This window comes from Ranitomeya variabilis, chromosome 4 (genome assembly GCF_051348905.1).
Source record: "Ranitomeya variabilis isolate aRanVar5 chromosome 4, aRanVar5.hap1, whole genome shotgun sequence".
Lineage (NCBI taxonomy): Eukaryota > Metazoa > Chordata > Amphibia > Anura > Dendrobatidae > Ranitomeya > Ranitomeya variabilis.
Window position 1 is genome coordinate 167,569,927 of NC_135235.1, and position 25,250 is coordinate 167,595,176.

General features: G+C 43.6%; 1 protein-coding gene across 1 annotated transcript in view; it reads right to left on the reverse strand.

The window, feature by feature from the left end:
- Window positions 1-16,767: 16,767 nt before the first annotated feature.
- The window catches only part of PRXL2A (peroxiredoxin like 2A), a 29,726-nt gene continuing 21,243 nt past the window's right edge, over window positions 16,768-25,250 (reverse strand). Inside the window, exons 4-6 of the mRNA XM_077259360.1 lie at window positions 22,351-22,491; window positions 20,664-20,828; window positions 16,768-17,264 (exon numbers count right to left, since the gene is read on the reverse strand). Coding sequence (XP_077115475.1) covers window positions 17,160-17,264; window positions 20,664-20,828; window positions 22,351-22,491 — 411 coding nt within the window. The 3' untranslated portion in view covers window positions 16,768-17,159. The remainder of the gene's footprint in view (window positions 17,265-20,663; window positions 20,829-22,350; window positions 22,492-25,250) is intronic.

Genomic DNA, 25,250 nt, shown 5'->3' on the forward strand with positions numbered 1-25,250 from the left:
GAACGATGCAGGAGCGATCCAGTGACGTAACGGCGACTCACTTATCGTTCACGCTCCATGTAAAAACATTGCTGACATCATTGCTTTTGCTGTCAAACACGATGATACACGCCGATCTAGCGACCAAATAAAGTTCCAGACTTCTAGCTCCGACCAGTGATATCACAGCGGGATCCAGATCGCTGCTGCGTGTCAAACACAACGAGATCGCTATCCAGGACGCTGCAACGTCACGGTTCGTTGTCGTTCTCGTTGGAAAGTTGTTTAGTGTGAAGGTACCTTTAGTCTGGGTAAATAGAAACTGGTAGAAAGGTTAGGGACCGACAGTAAACATTGAGATTGGATAAAGATCGGGGAGATTAACATAGTATAACATCAAACAGGTAATGAAAAGTTTAAAGATATAAAGCAGATTCCCATATGTCCAATCGCAAAAGTCTGTGAACAATAATATCACCAATAAAAGGCACTTATCCGTATTGAAGATGTGGTGAGAAGTGGATGGTAATCTTGAACTTGAGGAATACCTATAATTGATAGAACGCTTGTAGTCATACGATCTTTGGGACAGAACACTTAGAAAACACCTGAAACAGAAGAACTATACAACCAAGTGAAGGTATTGTAACAAGCAAGTCATTACTCGAGGTCTGGAGCGATGTTCCTTGGGTTGCTGTAAGGAAGATGAAGCAGGTGGTGAGGCAGGTTGTTCCAGAAGTAGCAATTTGATGAGACAACGTTTTGCGCCTTCAGGAGAGAGAACTGTATGGGCCAGATCCAGATGATTAAAAGTCAGTTGGAATGGAAATCCCCAGCGGTATTTAATATTCTAGGCACAGAGAATTTCCAGGGATGGTTTTATAGCCCATCTTTTGGCGATGGTAGTGGGGGCTAAGTCTGGAAAGAGTTAGTAAGCGTGACCTTGCAATTTTAGAGGTGAGGCATTTCTTGCCGCTTGCAGAAGTTATTCCTTTGTTCTATAAAAATGCATTTTGAGGTTAATATCTGTGGGTAGTCCATTTGGTTTGCTCTTACTTAAGGCTCTATGGATGTGATCCATTTGCAGGCGTTCAATAGGTATTCCAGGTAAGAGTTCTTTGAACAGGGCTGTAGCTGTGTATTGGAGGTCTGTAATTGTCTCAGGCAGGCATCTGAGGAGGATTTTACTTCTTCAAGCCTGGTTTTCAAAATCCTCTTGTTTATTGTTGAGGGAGTAAATTTCTTCATGGACTAGCTCAATCTCTTTTTCATGAGTAGAAAAGGTAGCTGAAGTGGACTGGAGTCCATTTTATCTTCCAGATCAGAGGTACGAGAATCCAGCTCCATGATTTCTTTAGAAAGTTATTTAGTTAATTTATCTGACATTTTACAGGTGCTTCTCACAAAATTAGAATATCATCAAAAAATTAATTTATTTCAGTTCTTCAATGCAAAAAGTGAAACTCATATTATATAGAGTCATTACAAACATCTATGTCAAGTGTTTATTCCTGTTAATGTTAATGATGATGGCTTACACCTAATGAGAACCCAAAAGTCATTATCTCAGTAAATTAGAATAATTAACAAAAAACACCTGCAAAGGCTTCCTAAGCGTTTAAAAAGGTCCCTTATTCTGTTTCAGTAGGCTCCACTGTTGATGGAGTCATTGCTTCAAGAGCTAACACACACAGACGTTTCTAGGACATGGGCTACTGCGACGCTCACCAGGGACGTGCGGTTCTCGGAACTGGGTCGGATAGTTCTTTGGGGAAGTCACGGGGTCATGACCCGACTCCGTGGCCCTGGGCGTGCTATAAAAATGACGATGATGCAAGGGGAAGAGTTTACAGGGGACTGATTTGTGACACCAAACATGGTGTTCGGCAAGGGATGGCCGACGCTGTGGTTCAGGTCCACTGGGGCCGATGGTGACCCAGCAGAGATGTTACAGCTCTCCGCGAGCCCCAGGGCAATTAAAATGTTAAAGTCAATGATGAACTGTTGTAGTGCAGGGCAGGTGACGCAGTAATAATTCTGAGGACATAGCAGGATGCAGTTTTCACACTTTACTCAGTTCCCAGGTTGCAATCACCAGCCGGGTGCTGTCTTCCGGGTCGTTGGTCCCGCCAGCTCTCAGGTAATTTGGGGTGCACTTCTCCAGAACCCCCTTCTTGTTTTCCTTCCCAGACCGTCTCTCTCTGCGCTGGCCCATGCTCTCCTGCCCTTCGCCTTACACAGTGTCTCAAGCTAGCAACCTCAGGTACTGTCAGGCGACGTCCTCTTAGTCCCCTTGACCCTATGTGGCTGCCTTTTTAGTGAATGTGTGTAGATTTGGCTGGGACACATACAGACACCACAGCCTCCGGTTTACTAGTTGAGTCCTACAGTCTCTCCACAAGTTTGGGGCCAGTCCCCCCACTGCGACCTGATCCCTCGGGCGCCACAGGTGGATTTCTCACTTCCCTGGCCTCTAGGACCCCTTCTTTCTCTCAAGAGCTCCTCTCCATTACTTCTTCCTCACCCTCCTCAGACTCTCTCCTCCGACTAACTTCCTCTCACCAACTAACTCCACCTCCCTCCTGTCTCCATGACAACTCCTCACTACCAACTGTCACTCTCTCCACCCACACCCTCTACCTAGTTTCCCCTCCAGCATGAGATGGGCCCCTCCCTAAATAAGGTCCGCCCGGATCCCCTGGCCTGGAGTGGTGTTGGATGCCAGTGTGTGGGTCTCGGGTAGTGCCCCCTCCTTACCCGAGAGTGGAGTACCACACCTCTGGCTGAGGTGCAGTAACTCTGTGGTGACTGGACCCTCAGTGGCTCCACACTACAAGTGTCGCATTCCTTGTGTCAAGCCACTCATGACCAATAGATAACGCCAGAAGTGTCTTACCTGGGGCAAGGAGAAAAAGAACTGGACTGGTGCTCAGTGAACCAAAGTGTTGTTTTCAGATTAAAGTAATTTTGCATTTCATTTGGGTTTCAAGGTCCAAGAGTTTGGAGGAAGAGTGGAGAGGCACACAATCTAAGCTGCTTGAGGTCTAGTATGAAGTTTCCACAATCAGTGATGGTTTGGGGAGCCATGTCATCTGCTTCTGTAGGTCCACTGTGTTTTATCAAGATCAAAGTCAGCACAGCAGTCTACCAGGAAATTTTAGAGCACTTCAAGTTTCCCTCTGCCGACAAGCTTTTAGGAGATGGAAATTTCATTCTCTAGCAGGACTGCCAAAAGTACCAATACCTGGTTTAAAAACAACAGTATTATTGTGTTTGACTGGCCAGCAAACTCACCTGACCTTAACCCCATAGAGAATTTCAGTAGGCTAACATTTCATATTTTAAAGTCATTTTTCAAGCTGGTGTTTTAAAGTATTCTAATTTACTGAGATAATGACTTTTGGGTTTTCATTGGCTGTAAGACATAATCATCAACATTAACAGAAATAAACACTTTAAATAGATCACTCTGTTTGTAATGTCTCAAATAGATCACTCTGTTTGTAATGTCTCAATCTAATATACGAGTTTCACTTTTTGTATTGAAGAACTGAAATAAATTAACTTTTTGATTATATTCTAATTTTGCGAGAGAAACACCTGTAGATAATTCACAGTGTAAGATAGAATTGAGCTATGAAAGTAGAGCTGCCTGTTCTGGGGTAGAAGTGCTTGGATTTCTGGTTGTGATAGCAGGGATCATGTCTGAGTCAGCCCCATCAGGCAGAGATGAGCAGGATGAATCATCTGGAGAATGTGGGCCTGAGGATATGTTGCCAGGATCTACCGAAGATAGGTTTCTGTGATTAGGAGTCACTGAGGTGGCTCTGCGTGACTTCGGCATGGGGGTGTCTGTTATGTAAAGTAAGGGTACTGTCACACAGTACCATTTTGATCGCTACGACGGTACGATTCATGACGTTCTAGCGATATCGTTACGATATCGCAGTGTCTGACACGCAGCAGCGATCAGGGATCCTGCTGAGAATCGTACGTCGTAGCAGATCGTGTGGAACTTTCTTTCGTCGCTTGATCACCCGCTGACATCGCTGGATCGTTGTGTGTGACAGCGATCCAGCGATGTGTTCGCTTGTAACCAGGGTAAACATCGGGTAACTAAGCGCAGGGCCGCGCTTAGTAACCCGATGTTTACCGTGGTTACCAGCGTAAACGTAAAAAAAACAAACAGTACATACTCACATTCCGGTGTCTGTCCTCCAGCGTCTCAGCTTCTCTCCACTGTGTGAGCGTCTGCCAGCCGGAAAGCGAGCACAGCGGTGACGTCTGACGTCACCGCTGTGCTTGCCGGCTATGGCGCTTACACAGTGGAGAGAAGCAGAACGCCGGGGACAGACACCGGAATGTAAGTATGTACTGTTTGTTTTTTTTATTACTTTTACGCTGGTAACCACGGTAAACATCGGGTTACTAAGCGCGGCCCTGCGCTTAGTTACCCGATGTTTACCCTGGTTACCGGGGACTTCGGCATCGCTCCAGCGCCGTGATTGCAACGTGTGACCGCAGTCTACGACGCTGGAGCGATATTCATACGATCGCTGCGACGTCACGGATCGTGCCGTCGTAGCGATCAAAATGGTACTGTGTGACAGTACCCTAACACTCTCGCACCCCTGCAATCTATTCTAAACTCTGCTGCCCGACTAATCCACCTGTCCCCTCGCTATTCCCCGGCCTCTCCCCTCTGTCAATCCCTGCACTGGCTCCCCATTACCCAAAGACTCCAGTTCAAAACCCTAACCAAGGCATACAAAGCCATCCACTACCTGTCACCTCCATATATCTGTAACCTTGTCTTCTGGTACCTACCAACATGCAACCTCCGATCCTGACAAGATCTCTTTCTCTATTGCCCTCTTCTCTTCCCACAATCGCATACAAGATTTCTCCCACGCATCAGACTCTCGCCTACCATGCAAACCTTCAAAAAGAACCTGAAGACCTACCTCTTCTGACAAGCCTACAACCTGCAGTAACCACTGGGCAACTAAGCCACTGCACGACCAGCTCTACCCTCGCCTACTGTATCCTCATCCATCCCTTGTAGATTGTGAGCCTTCGTGGGCAGGGTCCTCTCTTTTCCTGTACCATTGTGACTTGTATTGTTTAAGATTATTGTACTTGTTATTATATATACCCCTCCTTACATGTAAAGTGCCATGGAATAAATGGCGCTATAATAATAAATAATAATAATCTGGTAGCTATTGCCCAGCTCTGGTTAAATGAAGTCAATGAGGGAGCATATTAAACATTGATGTCTACAAGGAGTAGAGGGGGAGGTTAAGACATCATGAAAAGTCTCAGGTTTTAGCCTGCTATTGTTTGCGTGAATAGGCAGTTATATAAGTTCAGGTCAAAAAGTGCAGGAAAGCGTATGATGTACAATAACATATTATATTGTGGCATCGTGTTAGCCAGAAAAATCGATGTGCATACTTTTCTGCCCAATGATGACAAAAGTGTTCTTGGAGTGATCCCTTTATTGGCTCACCAGAAAATAATATATGTTTGCAAGCTTTTAGAGCACAGAGGCTCCTTCTTCAGGCGAGATTAAAAATAAATTAATAAGAAAAAGGCACAACATTTAAGGGATATTACACTTTACCACCTACTTGTTTTCCCTCGATCCCCTCTCTTCTTTGATTGACAGTTCTGGTTTCATAGAGGAAGAGAAGGGTAGAAATAGATGGAAAACAGGTAGGTGGTAAGGTGCAGTTAAATGTTTGGCCGTGCCTTTGTGCGCCGAGTGTCTGTACTTGGTTTGAACAGTCAGTCTGTGCTGACAGATTCCCTTTAAAATCCATATACTCTTTAAGATAAACCATGCATCTATCAAATGTTAGGTCTCATTCAGATGACCATATAACCAGTCTGTATACACCACAGACCGAACATGGACCATTTATGGCCAGTGCTCATATCCGATATTCAACGTGGGCCAATGGTCGATGTCGAAAGGAAAGAAAAAAATAAAATAAAGCATGTATATGCAAAGGCAACTCAGACATCCATTCAGAATGAGCACGAGCACACAGAGCCAATCATGTGAACAAGTTGTGGTCGCGACTGGCCCGATTTTTACAATATGGCCGTTTGTCTGAACCCAACCTTTCTCTGAGATCGCATGGCTATGCGAGTGATAACATACCTTTTCTGCAATTCCTGACAGCCCTGCTACTTTTTAGCCCGTCTGCTGCTAATGTATCTTACTGCGTGTTAAAGTGTAATAAATCATAAGATATAAAATCTGCCTAGGATAGGCATCATTTCGTGATTAGAGGAAGCTGGTCACCAGGAGCCCTATAAATCCCGGCTATGTTGAAGTAAATGGTCTTTCTGCATCTTCTCCGCACCGTGCAGAATCCCTCTGATTAATCCTAGTAAAATGTCATTCAGTGGGGGAACCCTTTTCTGCAGAAGCTTGCTGCTTTTGTAACATCCCTCCAAAAACAAATTTACACTTTAAATGAAGAAGTGTTAACAGATGCTGAGCACATAATCACTTGTCTAGATAATAAGCCGTTCTTTATAGCTCATTCTTGTTTGAAGTACATTTTATGTGGATCACTCCTGCCAAGTTTTTTATGCATGAAAGAGATCAATCTTTCTATTGTTCTTTTGAATTTCAATGCATAGATAAATTATCTGCAAACTGGAAAACAGTTTTCTGTGCCAGCAAAAAGGCAAATCTGGAACTTTGTAAGAAGTAATTAATAGTGGCATGCTAGATTTTACATCAGCCTCAGGTTACTATATTACTTTTCAAGTCCATATAATTACAAAAGGTTTACAATTCCAAAGGAAAAAAAAAAAAAAGATGTACCATACTCGGCACGCCAAGATAAATATCTAAGAAAAGTTTTGAAGAAATGTATCGTTGCCTGAGCATGTCTAATACTAAAGAGCTAGACACAAACTCTCAAATGAAGTCTGCAACATCAGTAAAGTTGCTCTTCCATTCGAGCAATAACAATTTGTTAATTGGAAATTATCAATTTTTATTTTGGCCAAGATGTCACCTCTCTGCTGTCCAGAATCCCATAGAGTTATCAAAAATAGCATAAAAGCCGTCGCACCATCGTCAAGGTGCCCGTCAAGGTGTCCTACACTGTCTATTATTAAAAACCTTACCATGTGTCAGAATTGACCTCAGTGTGTGAATAAGGGCAGACAAAAGGACCAAGTCCCAATCTATGGACTATGGGGAAGCCTTTAAAGGGAATCTGTCACCTCAAATTGGCGGGATATGTAAATGCAATCTTCGCTCGCGCAGTATGCTTTGCCCAACTGCGGGCAAAGGCAAAAAGCATTACTGCACATGCGCACTATGTCCCAGAACACAGCGAAATACTTCCGGGACATAGTGTGCAGGTGCATGCACAGTAATGCTTTTCGGCTTTGCCCCCAGTTGGGAAAGCATACTGCGCGTGCGCGAGCGAAGACTGCATTGCGCACGCGCGAACTATGGAGGACAAGTACTCTAATTCTCGAACATATTGCGGACAACAGGGACGGATGGGGAGGAGAAATGAGGACAGACGGCCAGCGCTCACTGCGCCTGCCCAAGGCAGAAGAGCGCAGGCGCCGCATCATTTCAAAACAGCGGTGAGGAGGTGGCGCCCGGCGCCAAGAAGATGTGAGTGACGTCTGTGTGGCATCTGAAGCAGGGGGGAAAGGCCTGCCTCCTTGACAGAAGACAAGGTATTTTGGACAAATTATAAAACTGATTATTTCGGCAGTTACAGTACATAGAACTAAAAGAGCCACCTTGTCAGAATGCAGCATTACTGCTGCACAAGGTGGCTCTTTTAGTTAAAAACGCCTGGGGGGGTGACAGGTTCCCTTTAAGGAGGCGTATTCGCCATGCAATGCTCCTCTGGGAAATTTAATATGCAAATTGCCTCTTCAGAGAAAAAGAGAACTTGAACTCTATAGCGCCACCTGTTGGAAGTAGCGATCCTACGAGTCACAATCAACCCTTTAACGAGTCTTGCATTTATTTGTGGGAAAAAAAAAAAAATAATAATATCGGAAATCTGGCACAAATTGCAAAAATGTCACTATTAATTTGTATGACCTTAAATAAGGGTTATGTAACACAAAATTATTAATAAATAACATTTCCCACAAATACAAAAATCCACAGATACAGCATTGTGGTACAAAAATAGTTAGCCATACGTAAGGCTAAGACCCATTACTACATGGACAACATAACGGATTCCATACAAAATTGAAGGTAATCATATTGAAAAAAAAATGTACAGAGGAATAAAAAAAATGTGAATATAATTAATTTTATTAGTACATCAAAATTAACCCCTTCATGACCTTGGGATTTTCCATTTTTCCGTGTTAGTTTTTCGCTCCCCTCCTTCCCAGAGCCATAACTTTTTAATTTTTCTGGCAATTTGGCCATGTGAGGGCTTATTTTTTGCAGGACAAGATGTACTTTTGAACGACATCATTGGTTTTAGCATGTCTTGTACTAGAAAACAGGAAAAAAATTCCAAGTGCGGTGAAATTGCAAAAAAAGTGCAGTTCCACACTTGTTTTTTGTTTGGCTTTTTTGCTAGGTTCATTAAATGCTAAAACTGACATGCCACTATGATTCTCCAGGTCACTACGAGTTCATAGACACCTAATATGTCTAGGTTATTTTTTTATCTAAGTGGTGAAAAAAAATTCAAAACTTAGCTTAAAAAAAAAAAAAAAAAAAAAAAAAATTGCGCCATTTTCCGATACTTGTAGCGTCTCTTTTTTCATGATCTGGGGTCGGTTGAGGGCTTATTTTTTGCGTGCTGAGCTGGCGTTTTTAATGATACCATTTCGGTGCAGATACGTTCTTTTGATCGCCCGTTATTGCATTTTAATACAATGTCGTGGCGACCAAAAAAACGTAATTCTGGCGTTTCCAATTTTTTTCTCGTTATGCCGTTTAGCGATCAGGTTAGTGCTTTTTTTTTTATTGATAGATCGGGCGATTCTGAACGCGGCGATACCAAATATGTGTAGGTTTGATTTTTTTTTTTTATTGATTTATTTTGAATGGGGCGAAAGGGGGGGTGATTTAAACTTATATATATTTTTTTTTTTCACATTTTTTTTCACTTTTTTTTACTTTTGCCATGCTTCAATAGCCTCCATGGGAGGCTAGAAGCTGGCACAACGCGATCGGCTCTGCTACATAGCAGCGATCTGATGTTCGCTGCTATGTAGCAGAAATGCAGGCTTGCTATGAGCGCCGACCACAGGGGGGCGCTCACAGCTGCCAGGGATCAGTAACCATAGAGGTCTCAAGGACCTCTATGGTTACTATTCAGAACCATCGCCGACCTCCGATCATGTGACGGGGGTCGGCGATGCGCTCATTTCCGGCCGCCTGGCCGGAAGCGCCAGTTAAATGCCGCTGTCTGCATTTGACAGCGGCATTTAACTAGTTAATAGCAGCGGGTGAATCGCGATTTCACCCGCCGCTATTGCGGGCACATGTCAGCTGTTCAAAACAGCTGACATGTCCTGGCTTTGATGCGGGCTCACCGCGGAGCCCTGCATCAAAGCAGGGGAGCTGACCTCGGACGTACTATCCCGTCCGAGGTCAGAAAGGGGTTAAAAACGACAAATACATAAACATTTAAAGAGTGGGAAACCACAAGGTGGCGCCACAGTACAAAAACACACGAACAGGGCCTTAAAGGTTAGCTTAGCATGTTAAATGTATGTAGGTTGGGGGATAAGTAAGGGCTAAGAGAGGTACCTAAGATCAAACACCAAAAACATAGTGGCGTCACAAAGACACAGTACACTATTGATTAATCAAAATGACTCAATTGTACAGAAAGGAATTTATAGGAGGTTCCAAAAAAGGTCCCTCCCTCCCCCCAAAAAAACAAAGCAAAAAAGCAGACATCCTCCTGTCTATAGCCGAGAACCATGTTCTATCCTTGTCAGCACTGCATGTCAGAGGAGTGGACAATTCAAAAGCAGATTTTCTCAGCCGTCACTCCCTCCACCAATGAGAGTGGGTACTCAGCCGTCACATCTTCAAAGATAACCGAGAAATGGGGCACACCCGAAATAGACCTTTTCGCAACAAGGAGCAACAGACAAGTCAAAAAGTTCGCTTCACTGTTTCTGACCGACAACCCCAATATCCTCAATGCCCTCCAAGTTCCGTGGACATTCCGGCAAGCATATGCATTTCCTCCATTGATACTTCTTCCAACATTGATCAGGAAGATAAGGGAGGACAGAGCAAACGTGATTCTAATAGCACCATTTTGGCCCAAGAGACCATGGTTTTCCTGCCTCAGAGCCATGTCAATCTCGGATCCATGGATTCTCCCAGAAGTTCAGGATTTCCTCTCCCAGGGACCCTTCAACCACCCTCAGGTGAAGGGCCTACGGTTGATAAGCTGGAATTTGAGAGGCAGCTACTAAAGCTAAGAGGTTTTTCAAATAATCTAATTGATACCCTTCTACTAAGTAGGAAAAGAACTACAACAACTATATATGTAAGGGTATGGAGAAAAATTCTTAGTTTCTACCCAGCAGCTCTGTCAAAAGAAATTCCCATTTCCGCTATCTTAGAGTTTCTCCAAAGAGGGCGTGATTTAGGCCTATCAGTTAGTACTTTCAAAGTACAAGTATCTGCTCTAGGAGCCTTATATAGTCACAATATTGCAGGAGACAGGTGCATAGCCTGATTTATTTCTGCATGCCAAAGGTCAGAACCAGTCCAAATTCCCCACATACCGCCATGGGATCTTAATCTAGTTCTCGAAGCCTTAACAAGGCACCCATTCGAGCCACTACACTCAGCCCACATAAAATACGTCTCCCTTAACCCCTTCATGACCTTGGGATTTTCCGTTTTTCCGTGTTCGTGTTTCGCTCCCCTCCTTCCCAGAGCCATAACTTTTTTTATTTTTCTCTCAATTTGGCCATGTGAGGGCTTATTTTTTGCAGGACGAGTTGTACTTTTGAACGAAATCATTGGTTTTACCATGTCGTGTACTAGAAAACGGGAAAAAAATTCCAAGTGCGGTGAAATTGCAAAAAAAGTGCAGTTCCACACTTGTTTTTTGTTTGGCTTTTTTGCTAGGTTCACTAAATGCTAAATCTGACCTGCCATTATGATTCTCTAGGTCAGTACGAGTTCATAGACACCTAAAATGACTAGGTTATTTTTTATCTAAGTGGTAAAAAAAAAATTCAAAACTTTGCTAACAAAAAAAAACAAACAAAAAATTGCGCCATTTTCCGATACCCGTAGCGTCTCAATTTTTCATGATCTGGGGTCGGTTGAGGGTTTATTTTTTGCATGCCGAGCCAGCGTTTTTAATTATGCCATTTCGGTGCAGATATGTTCTTTTGATCGCCTGTTATTGCATTTTAATGCAATGTCGCGGTGACCAAAAAAACGTAATTCTGGCATTTCGAATTTTTTGCTCGTTCCGCCGTTTAGCGATCAGGTTAATGCTTTTTTTTTTATTGATAGATCGTGCGATTATGAATGCGGCTATACCAAATATGTGTAGGTTTGATTTTTTTTTTTATTGATTTATTTTGATTGGGGCGAAAGGGGGTGATTTAAACTTTTATATTTTTTTTCACAATTTTTTTAACTTTTTTTTTTTTTACTTTTGCCATGCTTCAATAGCCTCCATGGGAGGCTAGAAGCTGGCACCACTCGATCGGCTCTGCTACATAGCAGCGATCTGATGTTCGCTGCCATGTAGCAGAAATGCAGGTGTGCTGTGAGCGCCGACCACAGGGTGGCGCTCACAGCTGCCGGGGATCAGTGACAGCGGCATTTAACTAGTTAATAGCGGCGGGTGAATCGCGATTTCACCCGCCGCTATTGCGGGCACATGTCAGCTGTTCAAAACAAAAAAAAAGTAGAGTGGATACCAAGTTTGATGAGAAACCCCTACTGCTTAGGAGTTCTCTCTCAAAAGTCAAGCTGTCATGTGTAAATTTTTTGTGTGGGTGGTACACTGGTCCCTGGGATAAAAGATCTGGAGTGTCCGGCAGAACCCAGGGGTCTACGACAGTCATCTTTCTCAGCCAAGAGAACCATATTCTCCGAGGCGAGAAAGGAGCTACCACGATTACCATTGCTTTGTCCTCCTGTATTTTCTTCAATACTAAGGGGATGAGGGATATTGGTGGGAAAGCATAAGCGAGATGATAATTCCAGGGTATTGTGAAAGCATCTAGAGCTACTGGCCCTCCCCGGGGATCGATTGAGCAGGTTTCTATTTTCCAATTCCGACTGTTCGCAAAGTCTATTTCGGGTCGACCCCAGAGTTTTACAATCTGGTTGAATACTGACTGGTTTAAATTCCCACTCCCCTTGTTTTAGAGGTGTTCGACTTAGAAAATCCGCAGTTCAGTTCTCTGAGCCTTTTATGTTGAGGGCTGTCAGAGACCCTAGATTATGTTCTGCTAGAAAAAGATGGACTGGGTTACCTCCATCAATGCTCGAGACCTGGTGCCCCCTGTTGGTTTAGATATGCTACCACTACCCGGTTGTCCGAGAAGACCCTTAGGTGTTGGGAGCGAAGATCTAGAAAGTGAACGAGAGCTAGTTTTACTGCCAGTAACTCCTTCATGTTCGAGGTTAATTTTTGTTTTTGAGTCCAGGGGCCATCTGATTGCCTAGATATGCCCCCCAGCCCCAAGGACTCACGTCCGTGGTTAAGGTTTTTGCTGCCGGTAATACCCAAGGAACCCCCTTGGTTAAATTAACTGGGTCCTCCCACAATGCTAGGAAGTGTACTGTCATTGACGAGATGTTTAATTGCCCGTCTAAATTCCCGTGTAGAGAAACGCCTTCATCTAGTATTTCCCAGTGCAGGTCCCGGGTATGGCTTTGTGCCCACTGCACTGCCGGGATGCAGGCTGTCATAGATCCCAGCAGGGACATTGCATTTCTCAGGGTAGTGACCGGGGAATGTCATTTGTAACACCATCTGTGTCATTTTTTGGATCTTCCCCTGTGGATGGTAGCATTTCTGTTTGATCGAGTCTAGGATTATCCCCAAGTACTCCTGTACCTGACTTGGTACAACTCTGGATTTGGGTATATTCAGCATCCATCCTACTCGTTAGAGATCTCATGACTGTATCCAACTGTTTGCAGTGGTGGGAGTTGACACCTATTACCAAGAGATCGTCCAGATATGGGACTATTAGGAGGTTTTGTTCCCTTATGTGGGCCATTACTTCTGACATTATCTTTGTAAATACTCTTGGTGCAATGGCTAACCCGAAGGGGAGAGCCCTGAATTGGTAATGTTTTACCTCCCCCTGTATTGCCACCGCTACTCTGAGGTATTTCCGGTGGTCTCTGTGAATGGGCACATGGTAGTATGCGTCTCTTAATTCTAATACCGTCATGAAACACGATGGAAAAAGCATCTTTACACAAGATTTTATTGTTTCCATTTTGAAATGTTGGACCTCCATGAACTTTAGTCTTTTTCGGTTTATGATCGCCCTGTACGTTCCATCTGGCTTTCTGCGATGAAAGAGGGGGGGGGGGGAATGGTAGTAGAAGCCTTCGCCTTTCTCCTGGTAGGGGACTTCTTGTAATACCCCTTTCTCTATCAGGTTCAAGATTTCTTCTTGAAGTGCCGACTGTTCATGTGATGGTTTTGGGGGCGTTATCATGAGAGAATTGTTTGGAAAGGTACGGAATTTCAATTGTAGACCTTCTCTTATGATGCCCAGTATCCAAGAACTTGTGGATATTTTTTCCCAGGCCAGGAGAAAGTAGGTCAACCTCCCTCCGACCCGGGGAACACCCTCATTGAGGCTTTTTGTTATCAGGGGGGGGGGGCTTATTGAACATAAAGCCTTTGTTCCTATTTCGTTTATCCTCCCATCCATCTTTGCTCCTTTTTGGGGGCCTTCTTCGCATAAATCTTCCGTTCCAAAAAGGACGTCTGTATGATTGACTGGGGAACCCAGGGAAGGATTTTTTTCTTGTCCCCTGCCTTATCCAAGATGTTGTCTAAGGTTGAACCGAACATGAATTCCACTTCTCCACTGATGTATCCTCGAGGAAAGCTGTTGCTCCTTTCATTACAGAAACTGATTTTTGAATTGTTTCTCGAGACTTTCTCTTTTAGTAGGGAATCTAAGTAATCCAACCACACCATTCGGGCGCGGGCAGTACACGTGGCTGCTATGGCCGGTTTTAATCCTCCCCCTGCAGCTTCCCAGGAGCTCTTTAAAAAGTTTCTGCTTTTTTATCCAATGGGTCCTTCAGGGTGCCTAGGTCTTCGAAGGGCAGGGCACATTTTTTAGAGGCCTTTGCTATAGCCACGTCCAACTTTGGCGCCTTACTCCATAGGGAGCAGACCGGATTGTCAAAGGGATATTTTCTTTTAGGGGTTAGGAGAACCTCATCAGGTTTTTTCCATTCTCTTTTAATTAGGGAGTGGATTTTCTCATTTATCTGGAACGCTCTCCGTTTTTTTTTTTTGTTTTAAGCCGCTGAACATTATATCCTGAGCAGTTTTTTTAGGATGTTAGTCTACCAGCCCCATAGTTGTTCTTACAGCTTTTACAAGGGTGTCTGTCTCTTCAATAGGGAAGCAGCTGCGTCCCCGTTCTGAGGATGATGAAGACAGGGAGGATGACGAACTACTAGAGTCAGATAATTCACTTTCTGACTCAATCGTACTAGATTCTGGGGATCTATGCCTAGACCTACTTTTTTCTTTAAGGTCTTAACCCTTTCAAGGGCATCTTCGACCTGGCTTCTTATCAGAGTTTTAAGGTCTAAAGCAAATGTCGGGGATTCCTCTTGGATTGTCTTCTACATGGGAGAAAAAGTTCTGCGGTGCATGCATAGAGAAGGTAGCTCTTCAGTGCATATAGCACATACCCTGTGCTTTGATTTGGCAACGCATTTCTTCCCCTAGAAAAAAAAAAAATGATAACCCCACATTAACAAGCAGACTTTCACTGAGATCACTCACCCTCCTGTAGAAAGAGATACCGTCTCAGGCCTAAGGATAATTTCCACAACTGGATCCACTTCTGGCCGTGCCACTTTAATGGAGCTTTGGCTGCGCTGCGACCTCGAGCGACCGCTGCTTCTGCGCTGCTGGGAAGAGGTATCCCCTTGATGCTGGCGCTGCTGGTGCTTCTGCCGCTGCCTCTGTATCTGTTCAGGGGACTGCTGAACAGGCTCCTGCACGATTTGCGGTTCGTGGTCGCTCATCGTGACTGCCGACATCCCTATTCCCCTTAAGGGGTTTTAAATAACTTTCCCTTTTCCCCGCCAGGAAGCGCGGCACAATCACTCCCGTGATGCACCGCGCCGCCGGCGGAAATGAAGTTTTTGCGCATGCGCAGTGCGATTCCCAGCAGCGCCCTGCGCCGCTCGTTTCTTTAGGAGAATGTGCATGAACGACGACGTCCTTCGCTGCCCCACATATCTGCGGGTTTGTACAGAGGCCCCGCCACGTATACTGAGGCCGCCGCCACCCCACACTGTGCGGCATGGCTGCAGAGCTGTGTTGCATGAATGTGGTGGCCGCCGCCACCCTCAAGCTGAGCCGCACGCTGCTATGGGGTACCCCTTCCAAGTGACCACCGCCACTTTTTTTTTTCGTTTTTTTCCAGGAGAGGCAGACTTGTTCCTCCTTCACTGCCTCTTCTCCCCACTCACCCTCAAAGTCCGCCGACTCCGGCGGTGGGGCTTCAGGGGAAGGAAAAAATGCTACCGACCCAGCCGAGGCAGGGAGCCCCACTGCCTGAAACTGTACTGGATCGGCCCCCCGGCATCCCATGATGATTCCTTAAGGTACGTGCTGTAGGTTCCCCATCAGGGACAGGAAACCAACTGATGTGGGAGAGAGGTACCGCCTTTTTCACCTGTAGGTTTCCTGTCCCTGAGGGCGGATCCCTTTCTCTCCATGGTGCCATCATGTGGGAAAGAGAAAAGTTTGGCTGAAATATATTACGGGCACCGTGTCAAATTTATAGGGCCCCTAAGGCGACTAAGCAGCAGAACCCCCCCCCCCCCCCCGCAAGTGACTATTTAGGAAACTGCACACATTAAGAATTTTATCCAGAGGGTAAAGTGAATGTTTTTAACCCACAGGTACTACACATAATTTGATAACATGAGGTTGTCATATTGAATGTATCTCCATATTGTCAACTTTTTTGGGGTGTAATTTCCGGGAGGGAAAAAAAAAACAAAAAAAAACAGACACCTACCCTCAACACCTTACCCTAAGCCCAAGTTTAAACAAGCCACAACCTTAACAAAAAGCCCCATCCACTACCCACAACCCTTACAATAAGCCCCAACCCAAAGCCCAAGCCCCACCATTAGCCCCAATCCTGACCCCAAGTTCCAGCCCCAAATTTTAAAGGTACGTCCAACCAGACACCGCACATTTCTCTGCTGATGCCTTTTCCAATCCCACCCGGAAGTGAAGGATCACCCTTAGTTCAAATGTCCCCAGCGCGCACCCTGCACAGACCCAGGAACTGTAGTAGCCAGCCAACTATAGAGAATGGAACCACTATTCGTGTCTGCATGACAACCAAGCCACCCTGGTGCAGCACTTCAAAAAGGACCCCTGCCCAAGGCCTATGCATGGAAAGGGCCGTTGGCCAAACCGACTGGCCGGGCCTGGGAAAAACGTATCTTTGGGTATCACCGACACATTCAGACAAAAGATTCCCCAGTCAAGAACAGGAAACCAACTGTTTTGGTGTCTTGTGTGGGATATAACATTGTTAAAGAGAAAATATTTTATTGAAGCCAAATTTATGTTGGAGACATTCACAAAATATTAAGTTATTGAAAAATGGCAGATGGTAAACAACTGGAAAACACAACTGGAAGAAATTATTAAAATTGGAGCAAGGGAAAGGTGTTCCTGTTACCCATAACAGCCACATATCAAGTTCAACCTTTGAAAATGATAGAAGCAAATTAGCCATGAGCAAAACAAGTGTCGATAATGCTCTTAAAAGGTTTCATGTACATTTGTGAATAAAACACAACATCACTTCCATTATCAGTTTAATAAATAAGTTGCATTCCACAGCTGAAAATTAGCGCCATCAATAGAATCTCATGGTAATTGGAATTTGCAGCTAAATGAGGAAATGTATCCAACGTGTTAATGAACTTCCGTGTTTCTGTTTATCTTCTTAGCAGCTTCAAGGACAGCTGTCAGATTTGCTTTATCTCCAAATTCCTTCTCACGATGTTCAAGGAGAATTCCCTGGAAATTGTGAAATGCAAAGAGTTATAAAGCAAGGCAGTGGCATCTGCACCCTAAAGCTGATCACACATATTAAGGGTAAGTTCACACTAGGCTTTTTTTTCCCCCTGCAGAAAAACCTGATCTTTTAGCTGGAAAAAAAAAAAAAAAAAAAAAAGGTTGTTTTCCTTTGTGTTTTTTTTTCTGCGGATTTGGCATGCTAGATTTGCCTCTTGTGGATGCTGATTAAATTTAGTGTTGGGGGGGGGGGGGGGGAGAAACAGCAAAAACATGATTCCCTTTCCTTGTGTTTGGTTTACCACCCACTCATTTTAGTGATGAAGGAAAAAATAAAAAAATAAAAAAATGCTGAAATACGTGACATGCCCCACTGTGCAAGATAAAAAATAAATTCACAGCCCAAAATCCTGAAAATAAGCTGTGTGCATGAGATTTCACAAACTTTGCTGGTACTGTAAAACAGCTGAAAATTTGCATTAAAAAAAAGTAACGCTGCAAAAACATCAAGTGTCAAAAAAAAAATACAGCTCTGGCAAAAATTAAGAGACAATTAAGAGACCACTGCGAAATGTTCAGTTTGTCTGATTTTTCTCTTTATAGTTATATTTGTGAGTAAAATGTAAATTGTTCTTTTATTCTATAAACTGCTGACAACATGTCTCTGAAGTTCCAGGCAATAAATTTTGTATTTTCTGAAAATGAGAAAATGTTCAAAATAACAAAAAAAAAAAAATAATAAAAATAAATGCATTGCTTGCAGACCTAAATAATCAATTATTCCACAAAATATTGATTTCTGAACTCTTCCCGAGTTAAAACATTAGTATTGTTGTTTCTAAATGATTATGAACTTACTTTTTTTTGCATTATTTGAGGTCTGCAAGCAATGTATTTTTGTTATTTTGACCATTTCTCATTTTCAGAAAATACATACAAAATTTAGTGCTTGGAAATTCAGAGACATGTTGTCAGGTCATTATAGACTAAAAGAACAATTTACATTTTACTAAAAAATGTACCTATAAGAGAGAAAATCAAACAAACTGAGCATTTTGCAGTGGTCTCTTAATTTTTGTCAGAGCACTGCAATATCTGAGAGATGGACTGACCATCTATTTAATGTTTGGGGCCTCCCATCTCTTCTCTGATGGTGCATGTGGAGGTAGACAGCGTTCAGGTAGTTAGATGTTAATATGTCCCATCCTTTTCTTCTCAGACCCTGGTAGCACATTTGCACCCTCAAGAAGCTGGCCATACACATACACATTGGGGCTGCATCGCTCAGGTTCCAGCAGTGGAGAATTATGGGTAAGGTCATTAGCAAGACCCTTTGAGAGAACTTTGGTCCCCTTTAAGTAATGATTAGTTGCAGGATATGTTGTATGGCTTAGCCGCTTTTGGAGTGATAGCACTTTATATATGCGGGTTTAACCCCATGCACTTGGCACTTTAAAGGATAGTATTTAATTATCACATTTAATTACTTATTTAGCGGCTGTGCCATCATATCCGAAAGTGATATCTATTTATTATGGGTTTAAATTTCTGCTATGTCCTCCCATCCACTTACATATGCTGGTCCTGGGTGTTATACCTGTGAAGTAATTTCTTTCTACCTTGTTCATATGTGATCGTTTGTGCTGATTTATGTCATGACAAATTGTATTTATGAAATAAATTATTTGGATTTTATTCAGGATAGTGTACTCTCTTTCTTATTGGTTCGCTTGTGTAGTACAGTTTTTTGAGAGTGTTCTGAGCTAAATTTGGCACCCCCATGATGTCACTGGAGGGAAACTGTACTGAAAGGAAATGTTTACTGTTTTGGAGCTGGTGTTGCACATAGTATCAGCTGAACTCACTGAATTGAGCAGGACCAGTCAACCAATTGACTAGTGTTTAATGTGTCTGAGTCTCCCCCTACAGAAGATGTAACAGGAGATAAAGATTGGGCAGTTAGATTTTATATGACCTATCCTTACATTTTCAGATGTCTAGTAGCAATTTGGGCTGAGGCTACACAGCAACATTGGCCACTTTGCTGCATCACAGTGCAGTACAAGTGAATGGTCCCCCTATTTTAATAGCCAGTAAATGCTAAATATACAGCTGCGGGCTGATATTCATAGCCTGGGAAGCTCCATGGGTATTAACCCCTTCCCAGGCTAGAAATATTGGCCCCCGGAGTTCCCTCTCTGGTGCAGAAAACTGCGCGGGATCCCACACTATTTTTTTTAATTACAGATATTGCGTGCAGAATGTGAATGTGTGTGTGTGTGTGTGTGTGTGTGTGTGTGTGTGTGTGTGTGTGTGTGTGTGTGTGTGTGTGTGTGTGTGTGTGTCTCCATGTACCAGTTTTTCTATCTACCTACCATCTAAATCTGTCTATCTACAGTCTATATGTGTGTGTCAACACTATTCTTCCATGGAATATGTAAAATAAGAGGTTGGACAAAGAAATTATGTCACAATTTTTATATATAAATAGATAGATAGAATAATTTTAAATAGATCTTTGTTTAGGTTACAAAAACGCAGACAAATCTGCATGATAAGAAAACGCATGAAATACGCACCAAAAACGTGCGGATATTTAACTGCCTTTCCTGCCAAGAGGTGCAGATAATTCTGCATGCAAATCTGCAACGTGTGCACATACCCTTACATTAGTTTTGGAGACCAAGAAAGGAATAATCACTTTCAATTTAATAAGCAGCACAATTGCACCATTCATTTTTCATCTCTATATGAAATAACAAACCTTGAGTAAGCAGAAAATGTATAAGTCCACTGGAATGTGTGTAACTAGATCAGACATTTTTAATTGTTGCACTGAGGCAATATTCTTGTTTTTATAAGAGTTAATCATTTAAATATTAAGGTTTCATAGTTTCACTACCTACAAGTAATTTATTAAATTACATCACAGGTTATGGAATATGTATGGAGAAACTGAATACCGAGTAAATGTCCTTACGAATGTTAATTCTTGACCATGTTTTCAGGTATCAGACAGTTAAAAATAAATAAATGCGATATACCTTATTGGGAAAATATGGATTTGCTGACTAACTACAAGTCATAGTGCATACAGGCTAAAGTCAGTTAAGCCCTTGTTGCTCAATGGAGTGGTTCTTTTCAACTAGATCTTTGAGAGTTCTGGAAACAGCCACGTCTCATGCCAAGTGGAAAGACCCCTTCCATGAATTACTAATTAGGAGTGATTGATAAGCAGCAGGAAAGGTTTGGGGGGCCTCCATGATTAGTAGGACTGCACATTTGCCATTTTATTGGCCAGGTTAGTGATGTCAATGTGAGAGGAGACACATCAGTCAAGTCATCAGGAAATGAGCAAAGCACACATGTAAATGAACCATTGTAAGAAGAAATTCACATTACCTGTTTCCCAGAGCCAACCACAAACACTCCACCAAGAATAAGGCCTTCCCCTTCCAGGTTACCCTCAAAGCCAGCTTTCCAGGCTCTACGGAAATTCTGCCATACTCCCAACCGTATAAAACCCAGCAACATCATTTTCCTTTTCTGAGGTCCATAAAAGCGTTTCTGAAGAATGAACAAAAGTGGATAGAGGTGCTGTACCTTTACAGAAAGTATTGTTCCCACCTACCAAGCTGTGCCATAAATGACTAGCAATTAATTTTAGTATCAAGTAGCAGTGTATATTTGGTAGACCATGTACTATAGTAATAGTAGTTGAAGTGGAGGAGACCAAGTCTGCTTAGTGCAGCGCATCACCAGTAGAACACGATACCCACAGTGAAGCATGATGGAAGCAGCATTTTGCTTTGGGTTTTTTTTTGTTTGTTTTAGCAGCTGGAATTGGTGCTTTAGTCAAGATAAAGGGAATTCTTAACAGTTCAAATATATCTCTGCTAAAAATGAATTACCTTCCGGCATAACTACAACCCTAAGCATCCCTCCAAAAACAAAAGAAATGGCTTTCCCAGAAGGTTAATATCTTGCCATTACTCAGCCATAGCAAAGACCTCAATCCAATTGAAAATCTGTAGATGACCTTTTCAAGGCACCATACACAGAATATGCCCTTGCAATTGACATATTTCCTTGAAGTAGCGAGTCCAAGAGTTGGTACAAATTTCAAATACTAGATGGGCCATGGTAAACGCCTACCCAAGAAGGCCATATGCGGTCATTAAATCAAAGGCTACTATAACAAAGAATTAGCTGAAGGCTGGAGTCACACCAGCATATGGCACCAGAGGCGATATGCTAATGACCCTCGGCTCCTGCTCTGCTGCGAGCGTGAGCCGAGTGTCAGTGCTCCGATCCTCTCGCTTGACTGGATCGGAGCACAGATGCAGAGGTGGAGAAGTTAATTTCTCCATCTCCTCTGCTGCCGGCGTATATCGCGCTGCACTCAGGTGATATCCGAGTGCAATGCGATGTTTCACTCGCACCCATAGACGTATGGATGCAAGTAAGCAGGGTCTCGTGATTGTTACCGCATGCTGAACTGGCATGAGGGAAAAAAAAAAGGTAGATCTGAGCTGCCCCATAGAGTAACACTGGGCCGCGTGTTATGCACTGTTTTATCGCATAGCACTCGGCCGAGTTGTACAATAATGTGACTCTGGCAAAGGCCATTTTTCAGTATTTTACATCAGCATTTGTAGGCCAAAATTAGGAGACGTGGAACACACAGAGGTAAACATATTCCGAACATGTCGCCACTTCTGTATTTTTCACCCGCTCCTGGTTATGACTTAAAAATAGCGAATATGCTAATGTGGCTTAAGGGTGTGAATATTTATGCACCTACCATCTTAAAATCTTTTCAGGTGGAAAAAGAAAGATGGAGTCTCAATACATTTGTACACATTGTGGATTATTGGAAAAGTGGAAAAGTGCTGAAATTATTCTTGGTGAGCATTCCCCCCTCCCCCATAACAGAAATCTGGCATTTTAACAGTGGCGTGTTGATTTATATCCACTTTACCTGAATGGGGAAGATGGGGTTGTGGTGGGAAAGAAACTGCCTGCTTTTTTTAAATCATTTTTTACCTCCTTTAGTAAAATAATTTTAAAAATAAGAAGATCTCAGTACCTTTACATCAAGAAAAAGATCCCCTTTAAAGTAGGGCTGGAAATCGTCGATCTCTGTTCCAATCTTCTCCTTCACCACACCATAAAGGGGGACTCCTAACTGGTCAAGCTCAGGCTTGAGTTGAGATATCTCTGAGGCCTCCTACAATAGAGAACTGTGATCGGTTTTCTAAAGTCACTTGGATGCCACACACACAGGAACCGTACGCTTCCCTGGCAGATGCTCTTCCTTTTCGCATGCAGGCTTTGGTTAGGCAGTGCAGGTGGCAGAGCAGGTTTAAGAGTTCACACCAGGATTTTAAAGAATTAACTCCATTCCATTGCCTCATTTCTCTTTGTGAAGAAATCTCTGACATGCTTTGATGACATGCCTTATTGTTTACACCACCTCAGGAATTGAAAGAAATAATGCTTATGATCTTCAGTCAAATCCTCCGCATGGCTGATTATAGAATGCTATCATGCGGGTATGTCTGCAAATACTGATGTTATGAAACCTAATGTTTATTGTTTATCTAAATAAAAAATGCAAGAGACAAATTTTGGGGCTGAAAGTGCCCCTCTCGGCTTATACTCTAGTCATGTTCAGCGGCGGGGTATCCGGGTGAGGGGGAGAGAGGACTGTCGCAGACTCACCTGCTGCTGCCGCTCCTAACGCTGTCCCAGCCTGTCCCATGGTCTCCCGCGCTGCAGCTCTTCCTCTATTCATCGGTCACGTGGTACCGTTCATTAAAGTAATGAATATGGACTCCACTCCCATAGGGGTGGAGCCGCATATTCATTACTGTAATGAGCGATACCAGTGACCGCTCATTACAGGAAGAAGCTGCGGTACCATGGGACAGGCAGGGACAGCGTCAGGAGCGCCGGGAGCAGGTGAGTATTTCATATTCACCTGTCCGCGTTCCATTCGCCGGGCGCCGCTCCGTCTTCCCGTCCTCTTGCTATGACTGTGCAGGTCAGAGGGCGCGATGACGTATGAGTGTGTGCGCCACCCTCTGCCTGAACAGTCAGTGCGGAGAGACGGGACGCTGAGGAGCAGCGACGAGAGACGAGTATGTCTTTTTTTTTTTTATAGCAGCAGCAGCATTACATGTGGCACAATGCTATATGGAGCGTCTATGGGGCCATAAAGGACTGCATTGGAGCATTATATGGGGCATCAATGGGGCCATAACTGCATGGAGCATTATATGGGGCATCTCTGGGGCCATAACTGCATGGAGCATTATATGGGGCATCTATGGGGCCATAACTGCATGGAGCATTATATGGGGCATCTATGGGGCCATAACTGCATGGAGCATTATATGGGGCATCTATGGGGCCATAACTGCATGGAGCATTATATGGGGCATCTATGGGGCCATAACTGCATGGAGCATTATATGGGGCATCTATGGGGCCATAACTGCATGGAGCATTATATGGGGCATCTATGGGGCCATAACTACATGGAGCATTATATGGAGCATCTATGGGGCCATAACTGCATGGAGCATTATATGGGGCATCTATGGGGCCATAACTACATGGAGCATCTATGGGGCCATAACTGCATGGAGCATTATATGGAGCATCTATGGGGCCATAACTGCATGGAGCATTATATGGGGCATCTATGGGGCCATAACTACATGGAGCATTATATGGAGCATCTATGGGGCCATAACTGCATGGAGCATTATATGGGGCATCTATGGGGCCATAACTACATGGAGCATTATATGGAGCATCTATGGGGCCATAACTACATGGAGCATTATATGGAGCATCTATGGGGCCATAACTGCATGGAGCATTATAAGGGGCATTATATGGGGCCATAAAGAACTGCATGGAGCATCTATGGGGGCCATAACTGCATGGAGCATTATATGGAGCATCTATAGGGCCATAACTGCATGGAGCATTATATGGGGCATCTATGGGGCCATAACTACATGGAGCATTATATGGAGCATCTATGGGGCCATAACTGCATGGAGCATTATATGGGGCATCTATGGGGCCATAACTGCATGGAGCATTATATGGGGCATCTATGGGGCCATAACTACATGGAGCATTATATGGAGCATCTATGGGGCCATAACTGCATGGAGCATTATATGGGGCATCTATGGGGCCATAACTACATGGAGCATTATATGGAGCATCTATGGGGCCATAACTGCATGGAGCATTATATGGAGCATCTATGGGGCCATAACTGCATGGAGCATTATATGGGGCATCTATGGGGCCATAACTACATGGAGCATTATATGGAGCATCTATGGGGCCATAACTGCATGGAGCATTATATGGGGCATCTATGGGGCCATAACTGCATGGAGCATTATATGGGGCATCTATGGGGCCATAAAGAACTGCATGGAGTATTATATGGGGCATCTATGGGGCCATAAAGTACTGCATGGAGTATTATATGGGGCCATAAAGAACTGCATGGAGCATTATATGGGGCTCCTGATTCAATATGGATATTCAAAAAACACTTAACCTACATGTCTCAATTAATTTTACTTTTATTGGTATCTTTTATTTTTGACATATACCAGTAGCTGCTGCATTTTCCACCCTAGGCTTATACTCGAGTCAATAAGTTTTCCCAGTTTTTTTGTTGCAAAATTAGGAGGGGGGGGGGGAAATCGGCTACTCAGATCGGCTTATACTCGAGTACATACGGTAAATATACTTAGAAAAAAAAAAGCTGTCTGCATTTGTTTTCTCAGAAATCACACCACCCCTGTCCAAGAGCTGTATCGGATATTGCAGCGCCGCCTCGTTAGTGTACATAAGGCTTGAGCTACACCTGACACGGCCACACACCAAAGAAGGCGGATTATGAGAGAAATCAGTGATCGCAGATAACCAGCACGCATGCAATCTTGTAAG